Source organism: Cygnus olor, chromosome 1 (genome assembly GCF_009769625.2).
Source record: "Cygnus olor isolate bCygOlo1 chromosome 1, bCygOlo1.pri.v2, whole genome shotgun sequence".
Taxonomy (NCBI): Eukaryota; Metazoa; Chordata; class Aves; order Anseriformes; family Anatidae; genus Cygnus; species Cygnus olor.
The window spans coordinates 38,282,629-38,305,967 of record NC_049169.1 but is presented as its reverse complement, the minus strand read 5'-3'; the positions used below and the strand labels follow the sequence as shown (position 1 = coordinate 38,305,967).

The following is a 23,339-nucleotide window of genomic DNA, read 5'->3' as shown; positions in this document are numbered from 1 at the left end:
TGACATCAAAGTGTCTTCCTTCTGTGATTGCCCATGGGAAGAAAGGCAAACAATGACAGCGGCTGATTTGCTTTCAGAGAGAGTCCTAATTAAATAAGTGCTCTCAGATAGCTTTGTACCTTATAATGGGGTGAAGGCAGGGGAAAAAAGCTTTCATCATAAAACGTATTAAATCCATAAATCTTGCTTACTCTCTCCCCCTGGAATTTTTATTTATTTATTTATTTATTTCACAGTCACACTATTTCATTCTCCATAGAGATTTATGGCAACATTATATGGCCTCTCCTGGGCTTTCACAGTCTGTCACCTTTTACAACTCCCTCTTAATGCCATGAGTCATAAAAAAGGGAGTCCATCTCATTTTACAAAGGGGAAGAGGGGAAGAAGTTCCCTCCAGTCACACAAAGCCTCAAATGTGCCGTCGTGAACAGGTTCACTGAGCCTGATGGGACTTCTCGTAAGAGCCACTGCACTTATTGTGAGGGATGGGAGGCTTCTGCAGCCTGCCCTGCTGTCCTCATTTCCCAATTCAAGGCAGCGGGAGAGCAGCGATGTGCTGCAGGGTGGGAACCAGGTGCAGCTGGGTCACATCCCCAAATTTGTCCCAAATTTGTCCGGGTTGTCCAGTCTTCCTGGTTAGATGCAGTCAGCACCATTCACAAGGCTAGGTCTGAGGAGGTGACTCTTTCAAGGTCCCAGATGAAAACGCTCCTCGCCTTTCCCAGTTTGGGGACAGGAAGTAAAATGGAGAAAACTGGAGGTGCCAGCCAAACCGTGGCAAGGCTCTGCATCCAAATGAAAGGGGTCCTTCCGACGGCAAGCGGCGTTATAATTATAGACTAGAAAAGAGCAAGATCAGCAGCTGCTGCTGCTGCTGCTGCTTGCGTTTGTTCCCTGTGTAACTGACAGGACAGAGGACTTGGCAAAAACAGCCTTCCAGAAGTGGAAAGACATTTTAACCCCTGTGCTTGTCAGTCCTCTCCTCCCGGGGCTTGGTGGAAGCAATCCCCTGCTTCAGGTTAGGGGAAGAGCCCAGGGATTACACCAGCCCCGAGGGGTGCCCTATTTGGGACGTCTGAGCAAGAGGAAGGGTCCGGGATTTGCCTTCGTGCTTGGATTGCCAGATCCAAAGAGCAGGTCAGTGGGCATGGAGCGTGCTCGATGTACTTTTGTGTCCGACTTAACGCCGATCTCTCTCTCTCTGGCTTGCTTTCTCTAATATAGCATAAACAAATAAATCAGATAACACAATGACAAAGGGTAGGTCTGCGCAGAGGCACTATTTATTTATACGTTCTGTAATGTCTCTTTCATGGTCAGTTAGGGAACACTGATTGCTGTTATTTTTTACTGTGGTTTCTCTCTGAACTCTGATGCATCCTGAAATTCTCAGCCAGGCAAAAATCCTATTTACAACTGGGCTCAATATTAGCAGGGAAAAAGAACCTTTATTTTTAGGCATTTATGTCTAAGGACATCTGATGATCTTAGCAAAAGTGGAGTGATATATACCTCACATTTCAGTCCAGGCTGGAGAAAGTTTCAGAGAGGGAGCAAACACTGAGCCAAAGGAAAAGCAATGTCACGGATGTGAGCCAAAGTTTCTGCAGGCACAAAATGGGTATAACTTGCGTCACGTTGTCAGAACTCACAAATCCAAACCAGCAGAAAGCCTAGCCCCGTATCTGCTAATGAAGCCCAGGGCAATGCGATTAATAGGAAAGTCTTGCATGGCAGCAGTTACTGCGGTGTCCGATCCAGTGCTCTGTCCTTCCGTGGCCCCAGCCAAGACAGGCAGGAATGTGCTGGGGGCATCGTGATCCTTCGCTCTTCCTGTCAGCCTCAGCTTTAGCTTTTTAATTTCCTGTGACCATGAGTAATGCTGGAAGGACTCTCAGGCAAAGGCTACCCATGCCCCAAAGGCTTGGGACCACCACACAGGAATCAGCCACAGCACCAGGATTTATGCAAAAATTTGCTGCCTAAATGTGTGTGTGCTGTACCCCGGTGGTGGTAGCTGTTCACAGAGGAAAAACACAAGTGCAGACTTAAATCTATACTTGCTATGTTGTAAGATCTAACCAGACGGACACGTTGCTGTCTGTCATAGTTCCTATAGACTAAAGTGATCTTAGGTCACCTAACCTGACCTAATGTGTATTTTGGGACATTACATTTCACCCTGAAACCTCAGTATGAACCCAGTGATCAGCATTCAATAATGCATTTGCTTAGCAGGAAACTAAAATACAGAGCATCTCAGGCAAGGCAAGGAAAGAAAATCAAGGCACCACAGCCTGAAATTGCTGTGAGAGTCTCACTTTTATTTGCCCCATTTCTGAGGCAGAAAGAAAAAGCCACTGGTGCCCAGTGCCTCCCACGTTCACGTGAAGGTTTTCTACTCACAGCCAAGGACTTCAAGCAAAGTGCTAAGAGAGATGGCAGAAATCTGATTAAGTGAAATGTAGCTCTTCAACTTAAGCAGGCAAATTGCACTTCCTGGAGAAAACTCCCCTCTCCCAGCTTAATGTCGGGAAATATTCATAATCCGGAATCCTATTATCACTACAGCTCTGCAGTTGTAGCCAAAATCCACCCACTAGCATTTCCAGGCAGGATTTGCTGCAGGTCCTTAGAGGAGTTGAACCCATTTTGTCCTGCTGAGCTAGTGTCGATTTCTGGCACCATGCAGGCACCGATGTTGTAGAGGAAAGCCAGGGGGAACACACTGAACACAGATCTCAGAAACTGAGGAGGGAGCTGGGGGAAGAAACACAGCCCTGCAGCTAACAGGGTGCTGATGACAGGTGATCCTGGTGGACACTTCTTCACTGTGTTGTTTGAACACACACTACCTGGCATTAATGGGCAAGGTTAAAGCCTCCTACAGCCATCCCAGGAGACTCAGTGTGCCTCTGACCACATCTTTCTACCCCATTCCTACCCTATGGCCTGGCCACTGACCTCTCCTTGCCTTTAAAGCCCTATTTCTGCTGGGAATGGAAATCTCTGCCTCCATTTTCTTGATGTTGCATCCTGACCACAGGCCTTCCAGCAGGCAGGGCTGCACTGCTGCACGCCAGCCAGCCAGTTTGGCTCCTGAATTTAACTTTTGGAAGTTCAATGGCAACAACAACAACATTTAAAGGGATGTGTCCAGTCTCAGATGCAGAAAAACTATCATTTGGATTTGGATGCTAAGGAATAAAAACCATGCATCTCAAAAAAAAAAAAAAAAAACAATACCAAAACAAAAGTCTCAGAGCTCAAGCTGGCAAACCTCAAGCAGACATTCGGCACATGGGAAGAGACAGTCTGTCAGTAATAGGAGGCTTATGGTGTCTTTTCCCTGCTGATTCCCATGGTGACTAAAAGAAAAAGTGGCACTTTTACAGCTGAATTTTAATGGCTTGTTTTTATGCTCTGCATAGGAGATGTAGCCAAGTTACATAAAACACTATCAAGCCATCTATTAACTGTGGGTTCATATTTCTTTCTGAGAGTAAATGACCTACACTGGCACCAAGAAAATGCGTACAAGAACAATATTTAGGCTAGTGTCTTACACAATCACTACCCTGAGGCTTTGTGCTTGTCTTGTTTGTTCCTTTTCCTGAATGCTGTACAAAAGTGCTTTCATCTCTATTTGGAGTTAAATTCTCCGCAAGCACATAAAAGTTGCTGTAGCATCCCTGCACCAAGCAAGCAAGCAAGAAAAACAGTGTAAAATATTTGCCAGTATGCTTTTAGCACTGCTTTAATTACGTGGTGTTTCATGCTGTCTACCTGAGCAACCCTGTGGCTTTTTTTTGCATGGCCATGCAGTGCTGAAGCACCAGCGTAGTGATGAGTGTGTCTAGCTGCCAAGGAGAAAAATAACAGGGTTCCCCAGCCGATCTCAGCTGCTGTCGTAACTGTTAATGAAAGAGGCCGTCTCCAGATCTCATTTGCTTCTCGATGAGTGTAATTACCAAAGCCAGCTAAAAATACTGGCTGGGGAGGAAGGTACATTGGTGAATTCAGCTTTGCTTCTGTTGCTAAAGCTCTGACAGACTTTGGAAAAATTTCAAGCAAATTTGCTTCCTTTTCTTTGCTTGCACCAGACTGGGGCAAACTGGGAGTAAGAAGAGGCTTCAGAGGTGTAATGTGTCCCTGCTGACACGGCCACTGCCACCCAGGCGGGCAGCCACATCTGGCGCTGGCTGCTGCTTTTGGGTGGTGGCTGGGGCCAACCTCAAGTGCAGCATTGCATCCCTCAACCTGCAGGTCAGCAGGGCTTGTGACCACAAGATCTTCACATTTTTCTCTCTTTTCACATATAGAAACACACAGCATGTGTTTATGTATACTATTATATGTGTATTTGTGCGTGTATATCTGTATATATCTATACATGGGTGCGTTCAGGTTAGGATATACTGTCTAAAATGTTATTGGTTTCCTGCTTCTCTTCTACTGTTTCTAGGCACAGCCTGCCAAGACGATGACAGTCACTTATTCCAGCAAAGTAGCAAATGCCACTTTCTTTGGATTTCACAGATTACTCCTAAAGTGGAAAGGCAGCATCTACAAATTGCTGTACAGAGAATTTATTGTTTTTGCTACTCTTTACACAGCGATAAGTGTATTATACAGGTACACCCTTTCCAATTCACATCTCATTAAATGTTATACTGAAGTTTCACACTTGGTAGCATTAGGCTGATGAGTGACTGGTTGGGGCGGGGGGTGCCACATAATTGTTGTCCTTTCCTTGAACCTTTTCTAATCTCCTTTAATTTCCACATTTACTTTATAGATCCAGAGGAAGCATGTAGAGAGTAAATAAAATATGGTCTATCATACTCGACTGATTCTACTCTCAGCCTCCTGCCAATGTTGAGCAACCCTTCTGCTGAAGTTAGGCTAAATAAGTTAGCCTAAATTAGTTAGTTAGGATAAATAAATACCTATAAGTAGCCCATGATATCTAGTCTTTATCGTTCTGGCATTGAGTGTGCCTCTCTGCTTTGAATGATGAGTATAGGCATTTCTTGCTTGCAGAATTGGGCCTTCAGTTGCTCAGAGGTAATTTCACTGATGACACTGAAGTGAATAAACTGAGGGGCAGGTTATATAGTCTTTTCTCAGGAAAGGTGAAGTTATCCTTAAAGGTAGGAGAGCATGACTAACTTTATTTTTAAGGACCTAAGCTTACAAAGGGACAAGCAAGACTAGCTGGAAAATAGCTGTGGTTATTAGCTGGGTGCAACACAGCACCTGGGAGGGCCAGGCCAGAAGGAGAGCTACTGTTTGCACCAAGGTGTGAATTAAATAGAAGCAATGCATCAATTAATGTAGTGAGCCTTTTAATTGATGAAGTGCACTACACATGAATATCAAAACCATGATTCAGATCTTGCCTTGATCTGTAATTAGGCCCCGGTGTTTTCTTTTTATGTGTAACAAAGAAAAATAGCTTCAGTTTGTTTGTGATTAATGGCCAGCTTCGCACAATGTTCAGTGGTCTATACCTGTACCTTCAGAAAGAAAATTACAGTATTAATATGTAAGAAAAACTGAAGGCTGACATTCATTTATATTAATCTAGCTTCACTGAAAAGTTAGGCAATTAAAGACTGTAATAAATATGACCTGGAAAGCACTTCATATATACCACAGTTTTTACTACATGATTGTAAGCAAAATCCACCAAATATTTGTCACGTGTTCCTTTTATATGAAGTCAAAGAATAACTGTAATACATATATTTCCAAATAAAATAATTGTTTGTGTTTAAGCCTGTTGTATTTCATTAGATATATTTCTCCATGGGAATAAGTTGCTGTGCTCCACTAATTTTCTATCATCTGATGAATATTTTCCCCACTACAAGATGGATAGAGTTGTGTTTTTCATTTTGTGGGTAAGCAAAATTTTGTAGGAGTAAGAGCAAAAACTGCTGCAATGTGGCATTTTCAAATAACAGTGGGTAGAAATCGGTAACTTTTTGCACTTCAGACAGACCTAAGCATTTTGGTTAAGTAGCCCTCTGGAAAATGAGAGCAAGCTCATTTCAGACCAATCATCATTGGTCTGGATGAGATAGCATGCTAATTCTAAAGGTGTATTGACTCTAATTAGCAGTGCCAGTCGAATTAGTCATGAGAAAACAGCAAATACATGAGAATAAATAGTCTTCTCTAGCTTCTTTATTACACGGTACAAGTGTTCTTTTAGAATCTTTAAGAAGCACTTTAAGAATCTTCTTGAAGACGTTAGCCAAGCTTGCTCCCAAATACAACTAAGTGATCATTTGTATGTATTTGCACTTTTTAGTGCCAGAGTATTACAAAAGGACATATACATTTTATTTTTGCTGCAGATTTTTTCTTACAGGAAGCCAAAAACGGTTCTTTGAAAAATTATCAATTTACTGTGACAAATATGCTGAACAAATCCCAGTAACTTTTGTGCTTGGTAAGTACTGGTTACACATGAAATTATTCTCCAACACTGTCTCTGTCCAAGTATCTTGTACGTGTATGTGCAAGGAAGCATTGCAGAGCTGAGGAGCATGTGGGAGATTAGAAGCTCACAATAAAGTCATCAGCTTCCAGCAGGTTTCCTTAAAGTCAGGTTGCTTTTGTCACATCAACATTTATGCTCAAGTTCTTAATATTCCAACAAAAGAGCATTTTAATATATATAAAGATATATATAGTGCCCACTAACCCTGGTACATTGTTCCTGACCTTTCAAAGCACTAAATTCACTCAAAGTCTACTACAGAAAAGGAAATTTGGAAGTTTGTGTTAACATTGTATGAGATACTCAGATGTAATAGGTCATTAACTTGCAGTGTCTATTAAGTATTGATTTCATACCGATTTTGACATGACTTACTGCATTTATTCTGGGAAATGTAGCAGCTTAGTGATATGAATAATACCCTATAATGTAAATCAAGGTAAGCTAAACAGAAGCCCTGATAGGCATTGGACCTTTTTTTTCTTCCAACCCACAGGTTTCTATGTCACGTTGGTGGTGAACCGGTGGTGGAACCAGTTTGTGAATTTGCCATGGCCAGACCGACTGATGTTCTTGATCTCCAGCTGTGTCCAGGGAAGAGATGAATACGGCCGCTTGCTCAGGAGGACTCTAATGCGCTACGTGAATTTAACTTCTCTGCTGATCTTTCGCTCCGTGAGCACAGCCGTCTACAAAAGGTTTCCCACCATGGACCATGTGGTGGGTGCAGGTACTGCTGCGTCCTTCTCCCAGAATTTCTTTTCCCCTCCCTCATGGGTAGGGGCACAGGGAAGGAAGGAGCCACCTTCATGTTCTCTTTCCTCTTTGGCCCCATGTTTCTGTCACACTAACCCTTGTCAAAGATGCCACCTTTTTGTCACTGGCTTAATTGAAGTGCCTTTAAATGGCCATTTTTAATGTTCTTCAAGACTTCATCTAGTGGCACTACAGAAAGCAGAATGAGTTGGAGACTCTTACATGGATCTTTTTGCAGGCATTGTGGGGGCAATAGGTCTGCCCCCAACAAACAAGCACGTGGAGCAGGTATAAAGTTTTCCAAGGCATGAAAACTGAAGTCGTTGTGATGTCGTATGACACAGTAGGAGTGCTGACCTGTTATCCAACAATGTCTCAATGTCTAGGGTCTAGTGCATCAGGGGCTGGTTTCCACAGACACATCACAAATACTGTTTCATCTCAATTATTTCTGAGTAGATTGAATAGGTCACAGATTGGTTGGGATACACTCTGAATATCCCAAACACCAGGGCTTTTTTCTTTGAATTTACAACCCCACCTTAAACTTAGTTTTTCAAGGATAGATAAGTATTAAACACGTCTTTATTCTCTCAGCATAAAGATTTGGTGATTTCTTCCAAATAGGAGATATGTTGTTACTGAACATTTTACATTTCTTAAAATTATTCCTTTGGCATGGATTAGTAAACAAAGTTGTAGTAAGTTAAAATATGCAGTGTGTATATACATATACACATTCAAATATGTGTAAGAAGCTTTGGATGTTGAAAAAAAAAATCCATGCAAAATGCACTGATCTTTCCAAAAAAATCATTTGCGTTGTCACCCTTTTTTCCAAAATTCAGTTGAATTTTGTAGTTCTCTTCCATGTGCTTTTCAAAAATATTGTTTACCTGAGCCTGTGAGAGGTCAAGGAAGCTTCTGTCGCTCTCTCCAAGCAATCTGCTTCTAGCATGTACTGGAAAATTACCACATTTCCAGCAGGCTAATCCAGCTCTGCCTCCCTATTGCTAAAGACAATCTGTTCCAAAAGAGACAAAATGTCGCAGCATTGTACAAAAATTGTAGACTGGAAAACGATTTCTTTTTTTTTTTTTTTTTCTGCACAGTGGAAAACATTCTACTATACACTACATAACTAAGTATTGGCAGGCAGCTCCGTGGATTTCAGTACAGATTGTGTAGGTCCTTATACACATTGTGCCACAGAATTTTGGTTGATGCGGTATTGAGCACTTGAGGGTGTATTTTGCTACTACTAGCATCCAGTGATTAAGACAGCACTCTGCAATTATCCCCTCCCTAATTCCCTACGGCATTATATAACAGGCTGCATGGGAGGGCAACATTTAATATGAACGTGAGTGGCAGAATCTGATACTTACAGAGCAGTCATCACTGAAACAACTTGTGCCGATTTTGCATTTTGCTCTCAAACTGAAAACTGCCATAGTGTAACTACTGCTACACGTTTCCCTTTTCAGCAAATGAACTGCTTAAATTCATAGATTTTAAATCTGAGAGCAGGACAATGATAATCTAGTCTGACTCATCCACAACACACGGCATAAAAGCTTACTCACAACCTCCTTTATCAAGTTGCAATTTCTGACTGAACTGTAATACCTTCTAGGAATCTAAGCAGCCCTGATTTAAAATTCAGCTGATTACAATGGAGAATACACCGCAGAGCTGGCATTCACAACAGTGAACTCACTGTTGAAAAGTGGAATTTCATTTGGAGTCTGAACTTGCATAGAGTCATTTTCTATTCACTGGATTTTTAAATAGTTTTGGTTGTGTTTTTTTTTGTTGTTTTTTTTAGTTAGGTGAAAACACCATTTTCTCTCAATAACTACCTATTAGAAGAGTGCATAGAGGCTTGAAAAAAAAAATATGAGCTTCATCTTCTTTAGACTCTTCCTGCAAGGTATGGTTTTCAGTTCTGGATCTTCCTCATAACTATTTTCTAAGCTTTTCATTTCATTTTTACCATTCTTTATGGAACTGTAGGCAGTCATTTCACATAGATTCATGACATCATGATGCTGAGTACTGCAGCATGTACACCATAATCATCAAATTCCTGGCAGTCCTTAAATTTCAAATCCTGTTTGTTGCAAGGTGTGAGAGGAAAGGTGGATTCAAGAACATGAATCTTGAAAAACATGAGTCAACTGCTTGGCAGAGAGCCACCCAAACCAAACAACAGGAGGTGCTGAAGAGAAACATGAGGTTTGAACCCAGTGACATGGCTACCTACTGTTGACTGAAGTGCGCCCACCACTAACTAATCCTTTCTCAGATGAGAATAGAGAAACATAAAATGAAACTTATATATATTTGATTGTTGTTGGCACACTCCGTGGGAGATGCCCACCGATCAGTTCCTTCTTCTAACCCCTAGCCATTACATCATTTGACATGGGTACCCTGAACCAGTCTTGCCTCAATCCATCCCATTTTGACAGGAGTCCTGAATACCCCATGAATCATTTCAGGGAGAGCACTACTGACTTTTTCCAGACAGACTTGTGTTCTCATTAATACTTTTTCCGTAAGATTACTTCGGCTAACACTGTTTACATTATTGTCTTTTCATTCTTTATTGACATCTCCCGTGTCAAGCTTTTCATATTTTTGCAAGGATTCAGTGCCCTATCGTTCCGTAGATCACCCTTTTCAAGGTCTTGGCAGAGTATTTGCCAAATATTTTCAATTTTCTGGTACTGCTTCAGTCTTCCAGTGCCAATGTTCTTGTTCAGAGAGTTTGTCAGTTAATTCTTTAAATATTCTTAAATAAAAATAAGATGAACATATTTAGAAGCCATTTAAGTTTAATAAATATCCTCTCCTGTAATTCATGGAATATAAGGTGTTTTCTTACCCCTGCAATTACAACAAGCAATTCTGTACTGCATATTGCTCGTGTTGCTGTTATATTTACCAAGAAGAAATATTTAATATTTTCTGTGATAAGTATTCTAGGTATTATTAATGTCCATCAAAGACAATATTTAATTAATATAAACAGGAATGCCTTAACTTTAAAAATAATGGCAACTTGAATATTGCTTTGAAAAGAGCAGTGATGTTTATTTTTTTCTGAACAAAAAGGTACCTGGTTTAAGCAAAGAGCTGCACTGATTCTTGGAGCTTCACTTTTCTGCATGAACCCCTCAGGCTGTGCCCTTCTCGATAATGACTTCCCAGAACCTCTCCAGGGAATTGCATACTCCAGACTGTCATTTGTTTTTATATTCCTTCTGTTTCAGGATGAGAGAAACACCTTTTCCTGTCCTATAATAAGAAATCTGGCCAGCCAAAAATCGAAGGCAGCCTTAAAGACTGACTTTCAGGAGTCAGGAGGATTTGTGGCTAGCAGGTCAATAATCAGTTACCCGATTATTTCTGTGCAACTGATTATGACAGCTGGATGCACACCACACAGGGACCTTTTAAAAGTTGTATATTTCTCTCTTCTTAAGTTCCAGGATTCTGCAGGAATACCGTATCTTTCTGCTGAACTGCTTTTCTTCTAGCCCAACAGCAGTGTGTCCTGTCCTTGTGCTCCTTCTAAGTACTTGCAGTGTTCATACCTTCTGTGTTGTACTATTGCAACTGTACAGCAGTGTCAACAACAGAGTGTTTATGAAGGTCGCCTTGTTTAACAAATGTGCTCTTACCTTACTCACATTTAAAAAAAAAAAAAAAAAACAGCTGTGGAAGTCTGTATATATTTCTTTTTCACAGCTTCATGTATCATCACCAATGTTAGTAAGAGCAGATCAACTCTTACTAGCTAAAGGACTAGAAAAAGGACTAGACTTACTAGCTAAAGGACTAGGAAAAAATCACTTGCTTTCTCAGTTCCTCAAAATTGAATTTACAGCACTCCATCTATTGTTAAACTTGTAGTTAATGGATGAGCCATTTATTTTGGAGCTGCTTTGTTACTATCTTTGTCCTGTTTCAATTCTAATATCAACACAATAAAAGAAGCCTTATACCCACCTGAGCAAAAACTAAGGTCCTCAAACCTAAAGATTGCTCTAATACTAGAAAATCTAGGATTCAGCCAAATTTCTGAGGTTGTTTTTCTCAAAGGCACGGGTGGAAGGAGGACAGCAGAGCAGAGCTGAACTATCCTAACCACAAAGCCCAAGGAGGTTGAGGTGTTGCTCCAAAAAGCCGGCTGCCCCCATGCCAGTCCCAGGCAGAGCAGATTTTGTCAGACACAGCCCTGGCTGCCCTTGGAGCTTCTCGCCATGGAGGGAAGCAGGACTTCACAAGGCCAGGCTATCTCTGCAGGAAACATAATGCCTTCCCAGCACCAGGGCCAGGCAGGCAGCCAGGCAGAGTGCAGCACGCCTCAGCATGCAGCCCCGGAGCAGGCGGCATGGCCCAGTGCACCGTGAGCAGCAGGATTTCTCTGCATGGCTCCTCTTCCTTCTCCTCACTCACCTGCATAACCCCAAAGATGAAACACAAGCTGGCAGAGAAGCATTTCGCTGGCAGAAGGTGCGCTCTCTGCTGTGCTATGTTTCATGCACATGCCTGCATCCTCCCTGGCTTGCTCACTTCATTACAGATTTACCAAAAAATTATCAGGATCAGAAGGTTGCCGGGCTGCCTTGCAACATATAATGACATCTTGCTAAAAGCCATCGTTGTTGAAAAGTGATAGTTTATTGACTGATGTTATCCAGTTCCTTATTTTTCTAAAAGTAGAATATGAAACTGGAGGGTGATCAGTACAATACTTAGTATTATCTGTATCTACAGTATTTCAGCAGTTGCATAGGAAAACTGAGCTATAGCAAATCACTGCATATATTGATCAAGACAGATTGCTTTTCAGATACTTAGTGCAGAAAGAAGTTGTTTTAAGCAAGAGTAATCCTGGAAAAATTAAAAAAAAAAAAAAGGAGGCTATTATAATTAGTGTTTTGCATAGTTCTATGGAAATATCATATGAACATAATCATATTCAAAATCTATAACAAATTGCACTGTCTGCACAGAATAAATCAACTCTTTTTTTGTTGTTGTTGCTGTTGTTTGTAAACAGGTTTTATGACAAGATATGAAAGAAAAATATTTGATGACCTTAAGTCTCCCCACCTAAAATACTGGGTTCCCTTTGTCTGGTTTGGAAATCTGGCATCCAAGGCACGGAAGGAGGGTAGAATTCGAGACAGTGTGGATCTGCAGACGCTAATGAATGTAAGTAGAAAAAGTAAATCTAGAGAAAACTAGTATTAAATTGCTATGCGGTAGCTTTTCACTTACACAACTCGATTTAGTGCACACAACTCTCCAGAGTCATCTAAATGATCTTACTCAAAGTCTATACCGCTTTTCTCTGTGCACCACTGTACACTCAGGCACACACAGCAGCAGTGCACTGGGATTGTATTTATATGACTGAGGAGGTATTACCTGAAACAATAATTTGATGAGTAAAGATTTCTTCTAGCTTCACCGTAAATTTATACTTGGTTCATTGCTGCAGAAAAAAATAAATAAATAAAATAAATCTAAGAATTATTTGGCATTTGATAATTTTAATATCAATTTCAGGAAAAATAATCTTCCTGAATATTTTATTACGTGGTCAAACATCCTTTATATGATAGAACACGTTCTCTTTCATATATAACTAAATTGTAGATATGATAAAAACAAAATATAATTTGTGGAAGAAATAGATATCATACTAAAGCATTTAAACTCCATAAATTAAGTGAATATTCAAACACAGCAATGGGCTGCTGGATATAATCATTTAATCAATTTATACTACCTTTTCTCCCGGTCCTTTTGCATGTATAAAAATGAACTGCAACAAAATGTTTGTCATTCAGAATTGATGTCGTTTAAGTTCATTGGGGTTTGTTTCTATTTTTTTTTCCTTCCCATTCAGGAGATGAATAAGTACCGGTCTTGGTGTAGCCTTTTGTTTGGCTATGACTGGGTTGGAATTCCACTGGTCTATACACAGGTACTGAGATGTTGTCTTTCACAAAATTTGAAACACAGTTTCCATAAAAGGGGAGATTTGTGCCAAATGTCCATAGACTTGACTGGCAGCTCCAAGCTGTTGGGCACTCCCTGAGTCCCACTGGCTTATGGATGCCTGGCTAAATATTTAAGTCATGTTTAATGTGGAGATGTTCTGAAGTCCTTGCATAATTTGGAGAGCGGGGAAGCACCAAAATGCTCATTTCCTGGGTCTACTTCCTAGCCATAATTACTCATGTGGCCTCTTTATTTGTAACATTTTTCTACAGATTTATAAATAGTATTACGAAAGGCAGTCAGAGGCCTTTGGATATGTGATGCCTTATGCATAAGACTGTATTATTATATGTTTCCAATTAAATTTTGTTCTTTGCAGGTTGTTACTCTTGCAGTCTATACCTTTTTCTTTGCCTGCCTGATAGGGCGACAATTTTTGGATACTGACCAAGGGTATCAGGGACATGACTTAGATCTTTACATTCCAGTCTTCACACTGTTACAGTTCTTCTTCTACGCAGGATGGCTCAAGGTAAACTAGTTTTCTGAGAAGGTGATGGGGGAACCCTCCCTGGGTGAGCTGGTGAAGGTGTCAGAGCTGAAGTCAAGGTGTCAGATTCATGGCACACTATAAAATCACCAAGGATTAATGGAGTTATACCAAAGCAGGATTCAGCCCAGAGTGCCCTGTGGTCATAAAGAAAAAATCATCTGATACGTTTTTAATTCTACTCAACAGATTTTACTGTAAGAAATTGTCAGGATCCTGAAAGAGCCCATTTTATTAATAGTGCAGTGACAGCTCCCCAAGCAAGCATTACTCCAACAAAATCCAGTCCCAGGACTTGGACTTTAAAATAACAGAAGAAATATTAAAAAAAAAAAAAAAAAAAAAAAAAAAAAAAGGTTTTTTCTCCCCCTCAGCTGTGCGGTAAATACTGTTGTTGCAGACCTGGCATGAGCTGAAAGGGACGAAATCATACTTGCTTCTTAGGATCAAAGCCTGCCTTTAGTGTCTACTGTTAACTAATCAGATGCAGGCAATTAAAGGTCTCCAGTTTCAGATGAGTTTCAAACATGGCAGCTAATATTGGCTACAATCCCACTGCATAAAAACATTCATTAAAAAAAGAGTTATGGAAGGACTTGGATGCTACCCATCATCCCACTGATGCCTGGTCAGTTAACATACCGTCATCGATCCGATAGATGAGTAATTAAGGCACACACCTCACACTGATTCTCTCCCCTGCAGTATCAAGGTAGACTAACTGAAAAAAGTTTTGAATAAAGAGCAAATTTGTACATTAGGTTTCCTTTTGGGATTAATAATCATAGCTGGAAACTTTGAGCTCACATTTGTTAGGAAATAAATGGCACAAAATTGGTCATTTAGAGCCCTCTTCCCATTAAAGTCCCCATTTTCAGAGCCCTCATCCCACAGCCACCTCACAATGGCACAGCAAAAGAAGGCAGCATACCAAGCTGGTGTATTGCAAGGGTTTTGCAAGGATTGCAAACATTTAATAGCAGGGTAGATGCCTATAGACCTTAAATTCCTATCTTTTTAAAGTGTATTCATCACGGACTTTCTTTGAAGTTGCAGATGAGAGGCTTTATCTCTAGGCACTGCCTTTCAGGGGTTTAATAGTGAGTTACAAAACTGGATGCTGTTCTTCCTGACTCCCCTGCCCAATGCCTTCCCCTCCATCAACACCCAAGGCTGTCAGTAACATGTTTTCCAGTTAGGCTTGAGGCTCCCAGCCAACTCCAGGCAACAGCAGGTGTGGGATGTCATTATAACTGAGAAATTTTCTGCGTAAGACAATGAAAGGGAGGAGAAGCAGCTTTTAAAAAGCAAATGTAAAATCAGCAATGCTCCCTCAGACTTGCAGTGCCACAGACTCAGGGTATTTCTGTTCTGAAGGTTAAAGCCCGTTTCCTGCTGAGTGCATTGGGCTTCGGCTGCCAGATTGTGTAAAGGGCTCAGCACTATTGACTTCAGTAACTTGGCAGTTCCTCAGAAATGATGGCGAAACTGAGCTCATTCCTTGGCCTCAGGCCTGATCTGTTATACCTGCAATACAGGGACAAAGTTTCCCATCACGTGAGACATTGCTAAATCCCCATTTTCATTACTGTAATAGACAGGCCATCCAAATACAGGCCTTAGCTGTCTAGCATTACATTCCTTTCCAGACAACAAAGGCCAGTGGCCAGGAAAAGGCCATTGCTGCTGTTCCCTCTGTCCTGACCATGCTCACTGTGGTTTTTTAGCTCATGTGATAGGTTTTGCAGTGGATTTTGGGGCAGTGATTCCTGAGTTAACACCAAGTGTCTTCCCTGGAGAGCCACAGCACCATTTGTGCTCTGGCACACTCCGATTCCAGCAGCTACATCGCTGTACCTGAAGTCCGGTGCCCCGGGGCACACCAATGGGTGCGAGCAGAGGTGTCCCCTGTCTGCTTTTCATTCCTCCTGCCTTCAGTGGGGTTTTCATAGTGTTGGTCTTCTCAGCAGTTCATTCCTCACCTTCCACTGCTGGCCTAGGAGAGTCAGCAAGCGATTAGCTAATGTTGCAGCTGAGAGGTCTTTAATCATGAGGCACATGTGAATAAATAACCGCAGAGTGACTGCCTTGCTATTATAAGTTATTTAGATCGCAGCAGCCCTTAGCAAGTTTCACAAGGGAGGCCGTTTAACCCTGCAGTCTCTTTGCTCAACGCCATGTTGAAGCTGGGACCTCACCACTGCTCTCTGCGTGGCCCTGGCCATCTCCAGGATCTTGGCTTTGGCTAGCAGGACACACAGCTTTCACTAGATTTGAGGATTTTTGCGGGCTGCTTTTCCTCAAAATCGCTCAGAGAGATGCAGTTAGCATGACCTTAGGGAAATAGGGAGCGGCTAGGGGGTGGCATCCAGGCCTGGGCTCAAAAGACAACTGTATGCCTTCCAGAAGGCTTCAGCTGCATTGCTGGGAAATATTAACTGAATGGGCCGGTGGAGTATCGTAGACCATAATGCAATAACAGAGCCTTCAGCAGCTAAATCATTAATTTAAATCAGCCCAAGACAGCAGTGAGGGAAGGTAAGGAATATCTTATGTGACAATCACAGTGGCCCGGACATTTCTCAGTTCCTGTAGGCCAGTGCTTACAATCATGACTGACAGCACGAACGAGACACCAGGGGCTGCATCCATGGGGAAAGCAAGCTGTTCCTTCACTCGACTGGCAAAAACATCACACTGGAGCCTGTGTTATGATTGCAAGTGACAGGCAGGGAGGGAGAGAAAAATCAGATCAAATTTTCTCTGAAGCAGCAGTCCTGACATTGCATGCCAACCTCTATTCACGCTGTCTCGTTTCCCTTTCAGGTCGCAGAACAACTTATTAATCCATTTGGAGAAGATGATGATGATTTTGAAACTAATTGGTGCATCGATCGAAACTTACAGGTTGCTGTTGTTATTTCTACTTCCAGCTTTAGCGTATTATAGATCATCATCACATTTAATCCCATTTCTTACATCGAGGTACAAATTAAGGGCAACAAGCGTCATCCAAACAAACTCTTTCCCTGGAGGTATACCTATAGCTATAATCCCCAGGTTTTATTTTCATAATCTAATGCACCCTAATTTTGGTATTTGGCATTGCTTGCTGCCTGACTAAACGCACGAATAGACTCCCTCCAACTTTAAGCTCACTTCATGCCAGGAAAAACAAATAATGTCGTTTAATCCTGCAAAATACAAAAGCCATCTATTCCCATCTAGACAAAAACATGTTCTGCTGATCTGAATGTCTAATGATTACAACAATATATATTAATCTTCCTTAAAAAAGAAAACAAAACTATATGTATATATAACCTCAGTGCTGGGGACTTCAGAGACTTTTTAGGGGCAGCAAGGGCAGGAAAAGCAAACCTGAGTATGAAGCAAACCAAGCAATTCAAGTGTGCACAGAAGTGGGAAAGGCCTTCACACCTGCCAGAGATGGTCTCTGGCTTAACAGTACCTCAGGCTTCTTGTGCAAGGGTGAAAGAGAGCCCTGAAATATATTGCAAGGCCCTAAATCAGGACGGTCAAACTCTTGATTCTGCAGGTGTTAAAATGTGGACAAGGCCTATCAAAAAGCTCCTCAACTTGTGGAACATTTTAAGGAGCACAATTTACGCCCTGCACAGACTGCCCATAGCACGTAGAGGACTACAAGTCCATTTAACCACATTGTTTGTGAGGAAAGGACCTCAATCCCAAAGAAACATCTTCACAGCACAGAAGACTCAATTTACAATAAAATTTAGGATTTTGTGGGTGTAGGAGGGTATTTGGGATGTATTTTAATAACACTGAGTCTCTTCACACTGCCCAGGGCACCATACATGGCTTACTTTGGAGGGTTTTGAAAGAAATATTGAGTCAGAGAGTTCAAAGCAGATTATTTTGTATGCTGTAATATATTGAATGTGACATAATTTATACAAAAAAATATCTAAGGTCTCGCTTCTGGCGGTGGATGAGATGCACATGAACTTACCGAGGATGGAGAAAGATATTTACTGGAATGACTCTTCTGCCCGGCCACCCTACACAAAAGCAGCTGCTGATTACTGCATTCCGTCATTCCTTGGATCGACTATTGAAATGGGGTGAGTGGCACTAAAGTCCTTAATGCTATAAGAAAGGTTACCCCGGGGGCAGCCCAGCACCTCTGTTGATTGATGGACACTCAGCGCAGCGCTGCAGCTTGGCACCAGTGGCTTGTACTCTTTGGGGACCTTCACTGGTCCCCAAAGGCTGGTCCTCCTTGCTAACGCTCAATTGGAGCAGCTGCCTTGGGAGTTCCAGTTTGTAACACCTGATTAAGACCATTTCCTTTGTAGGAATGTGATAAAGAGGCATGGGACTTAAGGATGTGATGATATTGTGAATGAGGAAGACTGAGATGGGAAATTAAGTTACTGGGAGGGGGTGGACAGGCTGGTGTTGACAGGATGATGTCCTCAGCAAGCCATGTGCTCATACAATTGTGCGGCCATAGCACACATTGTCTAATTATTGAACAGATTACATTTGGGGGGGCTTGCTGATAGACTCTGAGTACTGGATGGCACCTGAAGACAGTGACAAACTATATTAATATTTTTTTTATTTACTACAGCTTATTCATACACCCGCAAATAGCTGTTCCTTTGCCTGTTCAATTAGCAGATGATGCCTTTTACCTTGTTGGATGAAATTAGTCCAACTTTTTGTGAAGATAAACAAGAAGTCCTCTTAAATGTTGTATGGCTTTTCATTGACTAATAATCTAGGCAAGTAAACTGGAATGGTCAGATTTTGTGAAGGGATAAAGAAGAGGAGTTATTTGCCAAGACCAACACAATAACCCTTGTTATAAAGAAGTGTTGGGAGTCTATAGGATTGCCGGGTGTAGTCAGGATCTATATTAGACAGCAGTAATAGGCCGGTCAGCTTAGAAGGTGTTAAGTTTAAACACTTGTGACATGCTCTAATATAAAACAAGGCATTAGGTGTAAATACCATCGTGCCTAAGCAAATACCAGGACAAGTAGACATTTTTATCTGAAAATCTTTTTTAAAACTTCAGTCTTTTTTTGTAGCTTTAAAGTATATCTCAAAAAGTTTTCAACTTTTTCAAAAATTTCCAGCTTTCATCAAAACAAAACAAAACAAAAAAGTGGATTTGTTTTGCTTTAGTTTGTTTTGCTTCATTTGGTCTTGGAAAGGACATTGATGTTTTCTCATTTTTATTCCTCTTATTTTTCCGTTTTTGCTTGCCTTGTAATACAAAGAACAAAGTTTTATATCAGTTCCTTTTATCACACACAGCCTTTTCAGAAGTTCTTTCATTCTGGAAAAACTATTAGATAGCCAAAAGAGAAGAAGAAAAACCCATAGAATATAATTTATTTTACTGTAATTACCACAAGAAAAAAAAAGGAATATAAGAAGAAACATTATTAAGTCTGAGAACAATTTTTTTAATAAGAAGCACTCCACAAAGATGAGGGGTAGTAGATGAATAGCTTCATGTTAGTCCCAATGAAATGCAAACAGCTTCTCTTATTAACTGTTTTCCCCTCTGAAATATTTCTGCATTCAACTCTCTAAAGAAGAGCTAGTTAGTTTTTGCAGACTCCAAAAACAAGGTCTGATGGGTCATCCAACTCCAAAGCAAATATATATATAAATCTTGAGGCCAAATCCAAGTTCTTCTCCAGTCCCCTAAACTAACATCTTCACAAATGCAGAATGAAACTTCCTCTGTCTTTCTGGGTTAGTGTTCCCTCCCCGAGCTCCTTGCCTCAGGTTTGGCCCGAGTCCTTTTGCAATCCTCGCCCTTAGGACAGATAACCAGGCTAATTTGACTTGTCTTGTGGGATGTACTGGGTCTCTACTGTGCAGTGAATGGCCTGGCAGATGAAACAATAATTGTACTCATTAACCAGAAGTCATTCTCATTAACCTGAAGTTGTTCTCATTTGCCTGAAGGCCTCTCCTGATCTACAGCACTGTGCAGGGTTTCTTTCCCCTCTTACTCTCATCCTAAGTGCAAGCCAGTCATGTGGAGCTGCTGCAGAGGGCTGCCGCCAGGTATTGAGTGGAGCAGCCTCACTGGGCTGCCCTGGCTCCTGACCCCAAATTTCCCGTCCATGCCCTTCCTGAGGGACGCATGAGGGATTTGGCTCCTAACCCCTCCCTCATTGCTTTCTTCCTGCCAAGACAGTGGGATATATGCAGAAGTGTTGCAGTGCATGCAGACTGCAGCACTTCCTCTGGGTAAGTAACACCTACCACCTGGTTTATTTGGCAGGCTGGCTGATACCGAATTCCTCTATGGGGAAGAGTGGCCCTGGGAAGAGGAGAAACACCGAAGACAACACTCAGTGCTGAGAAGAGTCAAGAGATTTCTCAGTGTCCATGAGAGTCCTTCATCCCCTGCTCACCGGCGCTACAATCGGCAGACGAGTGAGAATTCGGTGTTTTTCCCGGCAGATGAAAAGGGGCACATCAGAAGGCTGCAAGAAATGCACACAAGGGGGAGACATTCTACCTCAAGCTTCAAGAAGAAACATGAAGGCGTTGAAAGAAGTAACAGACTTCACAGTAGCAGAGATCTAGGACCGATAACTGAAACCTCAAGGAATGAGACACAGTTCAATGACAGTGACACCTCATCTGAGACAAGCAAGCCAGTTCCTGAGGTCATCATCTCTGAAGTCGAGGAGAAAGCACCTGATGTGCTGGGCAAACCCGCTCTGCAAACAGAGAGCACCACAGGTATGCCAGAAGAGAAGCTCCAAAGGAGCCTAACTGAGGCAGACGTGACTCTTCTGGACCTTCCTTTCTTCCCCCCAGAAGTGACTACATACCTCCCAGACTCTGACATGCATCAGTCACTTCCTAGCATGATAAGGGAGCCCAAACACGAACCCCATAGTAGTAACATAGCCGGTTTCGTAACAGATCATGAGGGAAACCTCCAGCGATGGAGTTTACCAAGCTTCCACAGTCCCAGTACAATGTCAAATGCTGACTCTGCACCTCCCGTAACAGATCCTGGGACAACTTTACAACAAAGGACCTTAAGTGATGGAAAAAACGTTACTTCTGCTGCTGCTCCAGAGACATTTGAAATGCACCACTTACTAGGTAACCTGGATACAAAAGAAACAGCCATAGTAGAATTTTCTAATGAGAAAAGTGAAAGAAAACTTTGACAGTGCTTCTTCTGGGTCTGGCTGAACTTCCTCTCTTTTCTTGAAAATGGTTCTCACACAGATTTGTTGCAAAGTCCAGAAAGGCAGGCATGCTGCTCAGACAAGTCCTGAGCAAGATCCAGTAGAGGATTTGGGCACCTAAACAGGAGGCACTGTGGTGACATGCTTTAAGCCATTTGGTCACTTGCTTCAAATCTGTGACCCTGTGGGGAAAACACTTATGGAGAGAACTGAGAGCCTCAGAAGTGGATGCAAACCAGGCAGCACACACAGCAGTGAGATGTATAGGCTCACCTAGAGGAAACACTAAGGTAAAGAAGAGCAGAGGTGGCTTTGTACACTTTGGATCCACCCTGAACACTGCCATCTAATCTGACGGCCATTCTCTCGGATTTAAGCCTGTAACATCCTCGCAAGATCACCAACAGTTTTGGTTTCTAGTCAAGCAGCTGGAAAGGGAGATGTGGGCTCAATTCCCTCAGCCTGGAGAGATTCAGTCTAATATCTCCCACTGCCTGGAGGGATGCTTGAAAAATCAGGCTCCTTGCTTGTGGTTTGTGGGGGCAAGAGCCCGCTCTGCTCCTGCTGGAGGGGGGAAAAGAAAAAAAAAAAAAAAAAGGAGAGGATTAAATATTTAACTTAATTAAGAAAAAGAGAAGATGTAGAAGATGTAAATCTTCTGATGGCTGTGCATTGGAGCTTTGAGCCTTGGTTTCTGCTCCTAGGAGAATGTACGTAGCTTGCCCAGGGGCTGTGGCACTCTCTCAAGAGGTAGAGAGCCGTAGAGGCAACTGATCTCATTCCCCCACTCTTGTAAGGGTTTTCAGCTGGCATATATAAGGATTTTCAGCAGCTATGGAGAAAATCTGACTTCTTATATAACTCTGTCCTCACAGACCATGAGCTTGAGGTACTGTGTTTCCCTCTGAAAGGGGATTTAAGCCGGAAATGACTCCCCTACAAATCCTCACTGAGGGTCTGGTCCCACCACACCTACTCAATCTCCTTCACACAGCTTCCACCAGAGTTAAAGGTGTGGAAGCAGAGTCCTCATCCTCCCCAACCCAGACATCAGTGTGTTTTATCTCAGCATATGTAGGCCTCCAAAAGCCTTCCCAGCTTCTCATTGTCCAGCTCTGCTCAGCTTCCATCATTTTCCTCTTGGCGTGGCTGCTACCTAGGGCACACACTCGTGCTTTCTGCCAGGCCATTAAGCATGACATGAGCAATGATTTTTCTGCTTCTCCCACTCACTCTGCCAGCACTCCCTGGCCCAGCAACAGTGTCCATTCTTCAATGGAGGCCAAAGGAAGCCATCCAGTAACCACTGAGTGGATAAGCTTCAGTTAAGTCCCACAGAGGTGTCTATTACACGCAGATGTATGTTAAATTAGGAGTGACAGATCTGAAGTCCCACAGTATATTCTGCAATAAGCAAATAACATTTCACACACAGCAGGCCAGCTCCAGGTTAGCTATAATATAAATATAATAAAAAAGAACTACTGCTGGGCTGAGTTACCAGAAAAATTTCCTCTCATTTAGTCTGTTATCTCACTTTTGCAAACATCTGCGGGTTCTGACTTGTATTAAATTATCTTTTGGAATTACATGATCTTTTAGGCACTTCTTTTGGTGAGCTATTTGCATGGTAAATGGACTATTTTAGCTACCCCAACAATTTACAATTCACGTTCACTGGCAATGTGAACAATGTAGAATTATTGCATGAATAAAGTTATTTTGAGAAACGCAGTTGTCTCGACTGTACTGAACTGTCAAGAAACACTTCTGGCAAAGGTTTGACCCACCATGCAAAGTCAGCTTGATGTCTACTAGGACCAGAGAGGAAACCCTACAGAAGTGGGCAAAGCTGGAAAAGACTGAGGAGATAATAGGGCCAGGAAAGATAAATATGTCAGAACAACAGCTTGCGCCCAGCAAGTGGTGTTAATCTTAAAAGAGATAAGATACATCAGAATAAAGAGAGGGATGGTCCCTGCACACTCAGCCTGACTTTCCATGTATTCCTAGGATGTGTTTGTGCTCTATGCCAGGATTCACAGAGCCAAGCTGTCAGTGTTCACACTGCAGGGACACATCCTACCACCCTTAAAATCCTCAGTTGTAAATAACAGATCTCTAACTCTTCCTGCAATTTCCTGTTTGAGGAATACATATGTATTTTGGAAATAATGGAAATGTACCAGAATGGTAAGTCAGCTGCGTAACAGGAAAACAGAAATACCCAGCTGCTGTTAAATGAGTGATACATGTTCATAGATGTTTGGTA

At 42.0% G+C, this 23,339-nt stretch overlaps 1 protein-coding gene across 1 annotated transcript; it reads left to right on the top strand.

Moving 5' to 3' along the window:
• The first annotated feature begins 1,047 nt into the window (after nucleotides 1–1,047).
• BEST3 (bestrophin 3) lies at nucleotides 1,048–21,625 on the top strand. Its single transcript, XM_040553183.1, has 10 exons — nucleotides 1,048–1,140; nucleotides 4,469–4,638; nucleotides 6,369–6,463; nucleotides 7,011–7,244; nucleotides 12,345–12,499; nucleotides 13,200–13,277; nucleotides 13,674–13,826; nucleotides 16,671–16,751; nucleotides 17,799–17,950; nucleotides 20,140–21,625. The coding sequence occupies exons 2-10, from the start codon at nucleotides 4,487–4,489 to the stop codon at nucleotides 21,044–21,046; spliced, it is 2,007 nt and encodes a 668-aa protein (XP_040409117.1). The 5' UTR covers nucleotides 1,048–1,140; nucleotides 4,469–4,486; the 3' UTR covers nucleotides 21,047–21,625.
• The last annotated feature ends 1,714 nt before the right edge of the window (nucleotides 21,626–23,339 follow it).

What these genes read in the sequence shown, in the direction of transcription:
- BEST3 (XM_040553183.1), top strand. Translation starts at nt 4,487, where the DNA reads ATGACAGTCACTTATTCCAGCAAAGTAGCAAATGCCACTTTCTTTGGA. An exon ending in GGACCATGTGGTGGGTGCAG is followed by an intron (nt 7,245 to 12,344) that starts GTACTGCTGCGT and finishes GTTTGTAAACAG; the next exon opens with GTTTTATGACAAGATATGAA. An exon ending in TTCCACTGGTCTATACACAG is followed by an intron (nt 13,278 to 13,673) that starts GTACTGAGATGT and finishes TGTTCTTTGCAG; the next exon opens with GTTGTTACTCTTGCAGTCTA.